The following is a 9,900-nucleotide window of genomic DNA, read 5'->3' as shown; positions in this document are numbered from 1 at the left end:
AGTAGTAATATGCCTTTTAGTTATTTCATTGGTTTTACCCTTCATAACTTTCGCAGCAGTTACCTCTCCGTTGATATTCTTGAAAACTTCTTTGACAATTCCCATAGGATAATTAACAGGTTTATATCCATCATCCTTAATCAGCACAATATCGCCGATACTGATTTGTTTATGGTTTACAGGAGCATATCTATCCTTCTTATCAGTAGCTTGTTTAATTAAAGTGTTCATGAATTCCCGATGATAGATTTCCAGCAAGTTAGTTCTAATTTGTTTCAGCTTCTCATAAGATGTTTTAATTTTATGTACAACATCAAAGGCAACCTGAAAATCCTCATCAGAATCAGGGTCAGCTTGTAATGCGGGAATAATATTCAAAGAGACCAATGAATATCCATGAATAAGTTCCTCTGGCGTTATAGGGGTTGGTACATTATTAGAACAATCTCTTAATGCTTCTTTAAATGCAATTGGCCTTCTATTGATCAAATGTACAGCATGACAAACAAGATATTCAAAATCCCTAAATTCAATGACATTATTTCTGATTGACTTCCGTATCATATGCTTGGTCATTTTGACTACGCTCTCAACCAATCCTCCAAGCTGACTGCAGCCCTTATAGTACTGTTGAAAATGGACTTTCTCAACATTATTATCAGTTAAATACTGAACAGTCTCGGCATCCTTCAGGAAATCCTGAACAATATTGGCTCCTGCCACTATTTGCGTACCCAAATCACTTACTATAAACCGAGGGACTCCATATTCAAAAGAATGCAGTGACAAAGCACGCAAAAACTCTTCAACTGTCATATCCATACAGATCTTAAGATAAACTGCTCGTGTGAACATGCATGAAATAACAAGGATCCAAACCTTGACTTTATCTTTCCCTTGTCTCACATAAAATGGACCACAATAATCAAGGTATACATTACCAAAAGGTTTATCAGATGGACTCAATCTAAATTCCCTATAGGCTGATTGATTAAGTTTGACAGGTCTTTGGTTATATCTCCGGCATACAACACATTCCTTCAGAATCCTTTTAACTGTTGAGAAGAATTTTGGTATCCAGAATTTCCTACGTAATTCTGTCAAAAGGGCATAGCAACCAGCATGTTTCAAAAGCAAATGTTCATCCAATATAATAAGTTTTGTTAGAGTACTCTCTCTTGATAAAACAATAGGATAAGTTTGGTTGGTTACACTGCGCTTCTCATTAAATTTACAATTCACTCTTATTAAATTATGAGTGTCTGGATACAAATTCAATTGTGATATCAAATTAGGCATAGCCATCTTGGTTTTAGATTTACTACTTAAATAGTCAATAACATCTGGAAAATTTATTTGTTGATCCCTAGAGATGATTTGAGTCAAAGCCTTAGAGCGGAGGTCCTTCTTATCAAAGCTATGTGACTTGTTTATAAACCCTTTCCATCGATCCCAGCATTCCAGAACTTTCGCATGTATAGATATCAACTTATTCATATTTGAATATCTATCTAGAGGTATTAAGTGCTCTAGTTTTACAGTTTGGCTTTCTTTTATACTGGTTGATGCACTATATGCCTCAATGGTTTCTAAATTCTCGACCATTGGTACCTTGAAACCTAAAATGTCACTTCTACTAGCTTGATCGAGATCACGTATATTGGGACCCTTATGGTAATTAGACTTCATTAAGCTTTTGAATGACAGACATCGTGTAATTTTGTCGGCTGGGTTGTCCATTCCACTCACGAAGGAGAATCCAACACTTCGCCCCTCACATAGCTTTATTATATGATTCAGTTTGTTCATTACGAACACTGACATTTTCTGCATTTTATCAAACCTATGAGAAAATGACTTAAGCCACGACAGGGCAACAAAACTATCTGAGAATAGCCCCAAGTCAACTATTTTGATGGGCACCAGGCACTGTGTGCCACTCAGTTCATTATAGGTATCCAACAAAACCTCTGTACCCAAACATATAGCCTGTAATTCGAGTGAAGGAATGGACTTTTCATGCAATTTGGATCCAATGAGTCTGTTTTTCGCTAATACAAAGCTTCTTTCACCACTTCTTATATTGCATAAATATACAACAACTCCATAAACTCTTTTGCTAGCATCAACATAAGCCTCAAGTTTATATTCATCTGTCCTTTCACCAACACATCTCTGAAGCTCAAAAACAGGAGCAGAATTTACTTGGTTTGCAATATTTTTCCATTCCTTTTGTTGAAAGTCTCTTAAGTTGTGTATCCCATCCAAGCGTCCTCTCACATTGCAAGTCCTGCATAAAAAGTCTAGCTCTGTTAAGAAGAGGACCATTTATGTTGAAAACATCATAATTAGATGCAATGGATCGCAAAATTTCCCTTTTTGTATTAGCCTTTTCATCAAGGCACAATTTCCTGGTTGAAATTGTATCACTCCCTCGATTCCAGATCATCCCAAGTAATTTCACCTCCATCTCAGATTTCTTGCATCCTACATCCGATTGCATATTTTCTCCATCAATTTTATCTTGTAGTGTAGAATCATTAGAAAACATCTGCTGTAGTTCAAATTTGTAAGGACCAAAAATACCCTGTAAAATCTCATATATCCAATTCAATGTTTCAGATGATTCACAAGTAAATCCACCATTATCCATATAGAAGAGCTGATACATTATCCATTTTGCATTTCTTGGTCTAGGATTATCATTCTTGCTATCCAGTACTAAAATTTTGAAAAGAGCCAACATCAAAATTGTAGGACTGCATCGAAGTCCAAAAGGAAGACTAACATTTTTGTAGGCAATTATAGAGAAATCCCCTTTCTTAACATTCTTATACCACAAAAAGAGTAACTTCTGCTGATCAAGCTCACTGAGTGCAATTTGATTGAATGCTTTCTTAATATCGAAGATCAGTAATCTAGATCCGAATCTCAAATGAAGCATTGCAGACGTTATCTTCTGATTGAGTGATGGGCCAGCATACATAGCCTGATTATGATTACCGTCATCACACTGGACCTGCTAGGTTCACAAACATTGGACAGGAAAACAACTCTGCATTTTGTTGTTTCCCGATCTAGTCTAAAAACTCCCATGTTTGCTAAAAAACTGCACTCAGGATGCTCATCCATGTACCTTTCTAGATTTGGTACTCTTTCAATTATCCCAAGTTTTGCTTGTTCTTTAAAATTTTCATTCATAAGTTCCAAATTTGCCTTGTTCCTTTGTAATTTTCTCGTGTTGGACCTCAATACAGCCTTTGCAAGGTTGAAATTCCGTCCAAGCAAATGACAGCTCTTTTCATTCCATAGAAGAGGCATCTCTAGCCTTCCTTCCTCGTTTCTTCTTGCGTTATCAAGGGTAAACTTAATCAAATTTGCATTACAATCTGACATCAAGTTTCCATCTTCAGGGTCTGGTTCATAAATAGATTTCTCATACACAGATCGCAGCATCTCCTCAGTTGCACGTTTCAGCTCTGATTCTTCAATCATACCTTTTTCATTTAAAATAGCGAAGTTAGCTTGAACCTCCACCTCGCATTCCAAACTTAAGCCACTTGGCTCACCCATAGAACTTCCAAATCCAATATACTTGCAGCATTCATCTATGCCATCAAATACAGGGGATTTGTTTCCATTTAACTCACATGTTTCCTCATAATCGGCAACCGAGCGAGAGTGCTCCGAACACCAAGAACAAGAAAAATCCTTTGAAAGATAAGGTAGATTCTGTTGCATAATCTTGACATTACCCATTAACATCACTCCTGCAGCTGATCCCAAATAAACAGATGGGTGATCATTGCCAAATTTTACTGAAAAATCTAATAAACAATGGGCATCATTTGTACCGAGTATCAAGTCAATATCCTTTATTTTATCACTACCATCAGTCAAATATTTATCAGCTAATTTGAAGCCTTTTTTGGCAAAGGCCCTGGCCACTTCTGAAATTCCTGGCAATGACAAATTTATATCTATGCTTGGTACACACAATGCATGTATTACACATGCCTTATCATTAAAGTTGCACTTTAATTCAACTATCTTGGATTTATACTTCTTACTTGAATTAAAACCATTGACTGTTAAAGAGACATTATCTTCTAACACTTTCAACCTATTATCACTTGCAAGTTTTTCAGTTACAAAACTGGTCTGACAGCCACAGTCCTTCAACCTCTAACAAGGGCTCCATTCAACATTTCACAGGTAAAAGTTGGCAAAACAGAGGCGCCATCAGTGGTATGCAAAGCCTTAGTTATAATCATTACATCACTTGAGGTTTCCCTGTGTTTTGAATTACCTGCTTTTACTTCCTTGCTACCTCTCGCATTCATTTGTAGTTTTTCATCATGAGATTTTTCACCTTGATGATCACACAAAAATGAAAAATGCCAACCCTTACAAAAATAGCATTTCTTAAAGAATTTAAACTTGCATTTGTCAGTGGTATGTCCAATGTTAGCACATTTCTTGCAACCATTAAGTTCTTCTAAGCGTCTCAGCTTATACTCAGGTTCTTTATATTTTATACACTTATGTGTTGCATGGTTTTCCTGGCAAAGAGTGCAACTTTTCCTCGGAGAAGCGGCGTCAGCAGTACTAATTCTGTTAGTTTCATTATCCTCATATTTAACATTAACTGCAATTGATGTAGAAGATTTTCCTCCTTGTCTCCTCCTTTCATTAAACTTCCTTGTGACGTCCATATAACGTTCAGATGCTTCAAAGAAATTTTCCTTTATCTCCTCAAGTGATGGACGTACATGATTAGTCACATTTATTAGCTGAGCTTTAAAGGAGTCATTCATGCCTTGCCAGATGAAATACTGCAAAATATCATCTACTTTGATTTCCAATGTAGAAAAAGTTTCAGTTACATTAGTAATTTTTCCAATATAGGAAAAAGGATCAGTGCCGTACTCAAGCTTCATTTCACTTAATTGCTTAATTACATTGAATTTCTGTAGCGAACGAGAAGCCAGTGCTTCTTTAAGCAATTTCTTAGCATCAGTATAGGTCTGCTTTGAAATTTCAAGATTCTCGAGTAAAATTGAGGCTCTGCCTGATACCTGTTGCTTGAGAAGTAATAGTTTATCTCTCTCAGTGTACGAATATGTGGCAATAGCCGATTCAAACTCAACAAGAAATTTTTCAACATTTTCACTTTCGGTGCTAGCGTAAACCGGAAGTGGAACTACAGGACTCTTTAAGAGACTTCTTGCGGTCTCAGAATCCTTGGCCTCAGGCTTAGAATCCATCAATTGTAAAACAGCAAAACAGGTAATTAATTTATCTGAGTAACAATCACAAGACTGCAATTCTAATAAGAACTCCTCTTCATTTGTCCCGTCTCCATACAAAGACTTATGGATTACAGTATTAAGACTGTTCAACTGATCACTGTACGATACCAATTTAATGTGAATAGCCTTCAACTCAGTTTTATTCATACTCGTGAAATTATCATGTTCATTAAACAACCGTGTTACTTGGCCACGAATATATTTACGAGTCTTTAATTCTACACTCATTTCAATAAAATTTAAAACTTAAACCATGGACCCGCAAACCAACAAAACCCCAACCCGGAAGCTAACCAGACAGCAAAAACAGCACCTTACTTAAGCCCCACGTTGGGCGCCATCTTGAAAAACTTTACACCGTAATTGGAAAATTAATACAAAGCATAATTATCTTATTTTAATGAAACCTTCATAAAATTATGAACTTTGAAAACTTTAATTAAACAACGAAGAAATTGAATATATAATAAAAATGGGTTCATGTATTGCTGTTCAAATTAAAACCAATGCTGTTGTTGCTGCTGTCGAAGATGATCGCCTTAAATGGAGGTCAAAGCGATGGTCAAGCATCTCCCACTTCCAATTACCATTTTCAAGAACCCCTAGATAAATATGAAATAACAAATATCAATTACACTACAAATGGTAATTTAAACTATCGAAATAACTTAATAAATTACTTAAACACAGGAATGCCATTCAAATATATATATTGTATCAATAACGGATTTCACTTAACATTATCAAATAATAATTACCTAAAGGCAATGGTCCACTTTGCGTATTAAGTATATCACTAGTATACAACGAGCCAAATTGACAGTAAGGCCGAACGAATAACCACCTAAGTAGTAAAAAACTAATGTAAATAAACTACTAATTAACGTAAAAGTGGCAAAAATGAGAGAATACCAAATATGATACAAAATTTAATTTATCTAACCAGCTCAAAGTAACTGAAGAAAAATGAATCTCAATTATGAGTGGGAAATTATAATATGGCAATTCCATAAAAATTGAAAATGATATGAATATTAACCAAGGGTATATTTATTTGTGGGGGCTAAAAAGCAAAGCAAGGGACTTTCATTATCAAATGAACTATGAATTATAAATCACCAATTTTAAATGACCTTTAAAATGATGACGTACCTCACAACCCATACTGTCCGTGTATGCTGTTCGTAAATGAAACAAATCACAATTGCTGTGTTGGCTCTTGATGAGGCTTCCAAGAAGAAGGCAACATAAGATGCGGATCCATGGTACAAATCACTTATTTTTTCACCTTGACGATAAAGAGGCCAGCAAATCCAATGTTGTCGCTGGTGAAGATGGCTAAGAACTAACTTTTATTTTCATGAAAAGCCGTCCACTTCTCCTTTCTGTAAGAAATTTATAACGAGCAGCAAGTCTCTTCAACGACCCAAACCATCTTAAGTTTTAACAGGTTGTTAAGGAATTGTCATCATTTTATGTAAACAAAAATTATTTAAATACTAAAAATGCATGTTGAAATAAAAACAATCATTTGCAAACTTACCAAATTACCATATTATAAAAAGAAACAGAAAACAAAAAAATAACTCAAGTGTTATTTTTCAACACTCCCGGGGAAGAAATCAAATTCTACATAAGAATTATGTAAATTTGATCAAATAAAGAAAAAATATAATTAGTCTGAAATATCATCGTTTAGAATGGTTTTGAATTTTTGCCGTGATATCTCAGCAGCTTTTCTCGGTGGACGTTTCCTAGAAACGTCCATGCCTGGAATCTCTTCTTTCGATGCTACAGCATCATCATCATCATCATCATCATCTGATCCTACAGCATCCTCATCAGACTCCTTCCTCAAGAGTGGTATTAAAGTAGTAATATGCCTTTTAGTTATTTCATTGGTTTTACCCTTCATAACTTTCGCAGCAGTTACCTCTCCGTTGATATTCTTGAAAACTTCTTTGACAATTCCCATAGGATAATTAACAGGTTTATATCCATCATCCTTAATCAGCACAATATCGCCGATACTGATTTGTTTATGGTTTACAGGAGCATATCTATCCTTCTTATCAGTAGCTTGTTTAATTAAAGTGTTCATGAATTCCCGATGATAGATTTCCAGCAAGTTAGTTCTAATTTGTTTCAGCTTCTCATAAGATGTTTTAATTTTATGTACAACATCAAAGGCAACCTGAAAATCCTCATCAGAATCAGGGTCAGCTTGTAATGCGGGAATAATATTCAAAGAGACCAATGAATATCCATGAATAAGTTCCTCTGGCGTTATAGGGGTTGGTACATTATTAGAACAATCTCTTAATGCTTCTTTAAATGCAATTGGCCTTCTATTGATCAAATGTACAGCATGACAAACAAGATATTCAAAATCCCTAAATTCAATGACATTATTTCTGATTGACTTCTGTATCATATGCTTGGTCATTTTGACTACGCTCTCAACCAATCCTCCAAGCTGACTGCAGCCCTTATAGTACTGTTGAAAATGGACTTTCTCAACATTATTATCAGTTAAATACTGAACAGTCTCGGCATCCTTCAGGAAATCCTGAACAATATTGGCTCCTGCCACTATTTGCGTACCCAAATCACTTACTATAAACCGAGGGACTCCATATTCAAAAGAATGCAGTGACAAAGCACGCAAAAACTCTTCAACTGTCATATCCATACAGATCTTAAGATAAACTGCTCGTGTGAACATGCATGAAATAACAAGGATCCAAACCTTGACTTTATCTTTCCCTTGTCTCACATAAAATGGACCACAATAATCAAGGTATACATTACCAAAAGGTTTATCAGATGGACTCAATCTAAATTCCCTATAGGCTGATTGATTAAGTTTGACAGGTCTTTGGTTATATCTCCGGCATACAACACATTCCTTCAGAATCCTTTTAACTGTTGAGAAGAATTTTGGTATCCAGAATTTCCTACGTAATTCTGTCAAAAGGGCATAGCAACCAGCATGTTTCAAAAGCAAATGTTCATCTAATATAATAAGTTTTGTTAGAGTACTCTCTCTTGATAAAACAATAGGATAAGTTTGGTTGGTTACACTGCGCTTCTCATTAAATTTACAATTCACTCTTATTAAATTATGAGTGTCTGGATACAAATTCAATTGTGATATCAAATTAGGCATAGCCATCTTGGTTTTAGATTTACTACTTAAATAGTCAATAACATCTGGAAAATTTATTTGTTGATCCCTAGAGATGATTTGAGTCAAAGCCTTAGAGCGGAGGTCCTTCTTATCAAAGCTATGTGACTTGTTTATAAACCCTTTCCATCGATCCCAGCATTCCAGAACTTTCGCATGTATAGATATCAACTTATTCATATTTGAATATCTATCTAGAGGTATTAAGTGCTCTAGTTTTACAGTTTGGCTTTCTTTTATACTGGTTGATGCACTATATGCCTCAATGGTTTCTAAATTCTCGACCATTGGTACCTTGAAACCTAAAATGTCACTTCTACTAGCTTGATCGAGATCACGTATATTGGGACCCTTATGGTAATTAGACTTCATTAAGCTTTTGAATGACAGACATCGTGTAATTTTGTCGGCTGGGTTGTCCATTCCACTCACGAAGGAGAATCCAACACTTCGCCCCTCACATAGCTTTATTATATGATTCAGTTTGTTCATTACGAACACTGACATTTTCTGCATTTTATCAAACCTATGAGAAAATGACTTAAGCCACGACAGGGCAACAAAACTATCTGAGAATAGCCCCAAGTCAACTATTTTGATGGGCACCAGGCACTGTGTGCCACTCAGTTCATTATAGGTATCCAACAAAACCTCTGTACCCAAACATATAGCCTGTAATTCGAGTGAAGGAATGGACTTTTCATGCAATTTGGATCCAATGAGTCTGTTTTTTCGCTAATACAAAGCTTCTTTCACCACTTCTTATATTGCATAAATATACAACAACTCCATAAACTCTTTTGCTAGCATCAACATAAGCCTCAAGTTTATATTCATCTGTCCTTTCACCAACACATCTCTGAAGCTCAAAAACAGGAGCAGAATTTACTTGGTTTGCAATATTTTTCCATTCCTTTTGTTGAAAGTCTCTAAGTTGTGTATCCCATCCAAGCGTCCTCTCACATTGCAAGTCCTGCATAAAAAGTCTAGCTCTGTTAAGAAGAGGACCATTTATGTTGAAAACATCATAATTAGATGCAATGGATCGCAAAATTTCCCTTTTTGTATTAGCCTTTTCATCAAGGCACAATTTCCTGGTTGAAATTGTATCACTCCCTCGATTCCAGATCATCCCAAGTAATTTCACCTCCATCTCATGATTTCTTGCATCCTACATCCGATTGCATATTTTCTCCATCAATTTTATCTTGTAGTGTAGAATCATTAGAAAACATCTGCTGTAGTTCAAATTCTGTAAGGACCAAAAATACCCTGTAAAATCTCATATATCCAATTCAATGTTTCAGATGATTCACAAGTAAATCCACCATTATCCATATAGAAGAGCTGATACATTATCCATTTTGCATTTCTTGGTCTAGGATTATCATTCTTGCTATC

General features: G+C 35.5%; 3 protein-coding genes across 3 annotated transcripts in view; all 3 read right to left on the bottom strand.

The window, feature by feature from the left end:
- LOC137637713 (uncharacterized) overlaps window positions 1-1,763 on the bottom strand; it is a 1,958-nt gene extending 195 nt beyond the window's left edge. Inside the window, exon 1 of the mRNA XM_068369865.1 lies at window positions 1-1,763. This exon is cut by the window's left edge and continues 195 nt beyond it. Coding sequence (XP_068225966.1) covers window positions 1-1,740 — 1,740 coding nt within the window. The 5' untranslated portion in view covers window positions 1,741-1,763.
- Window positions 1,764-2,182: 419 nt separating this feature from the next.
- LOC137632262 (uncharacterized) lies at window positions 2,183-2,944 on the bottom strand. Its single transcript, XM_068364157.1, has one exon. The coding sequence runs from the start codon at window positions 2,942-2,944 to the stop codon at window positions 2,183-2,185; it is 762 nt and encodes a 253-aa protein (XP_068220258.1).
- Window positions 2,945-6,624: 3,680 nt separating this feature from the next.
- Window positions 6,625-8,320, bottom strand: LOC137637703 (uncharacterized). The gene has a single exon (XM_068369855.1). The coding sequence runs from the start codon at window positions 8,035-8,037 to the stop codon at window positions 6,988-6,990; it is 1,050 nt and encodes a 349-aa protein (XP_068225956.1). The 5' UTR covers window positions 8,038-8,320; the 3' UTR covers window positions 6,625-6,987.
- Window positions 8,321-9,900: the final 1,580 nt, after the last annotated feature.

The sequence above is a fragment of the Palaemon carinicauda genome, chromosome 3 (genome assembly GCF_036898095.1).
Source record: "Palaemon carinicauda isolate YSFRI2023 chromosome 3, ASM3689809v2, whole genome shotgun sequence".
NCBI lineage: Eukaryota > Metazoa > Arthropoda > Malacostraca > Decapoda > Palaemonidae > Palaemon > Palaemon carinicauda.
This window is presented reverse-complemented; position numbering and strand designations above follow the sequence as displayed.

What these genes read in the sequence shown, in the direction of transcription:
- LOC137632262 (XM_068364157.1), bottom strand. Translation starts at nt 2,944, where the DNA reads ATGCTTCATTTGAGATTCGGATCTAGATTACTGATCTTCGATATTAAG.
- LOC137637703 (XM_068369855.1), bottom strand. Translation starts at nt 8,037, where the DNA reads ATGTTCACACGAGCAGTTTATCTTAAGATCTGTATGGATATGACAGTT.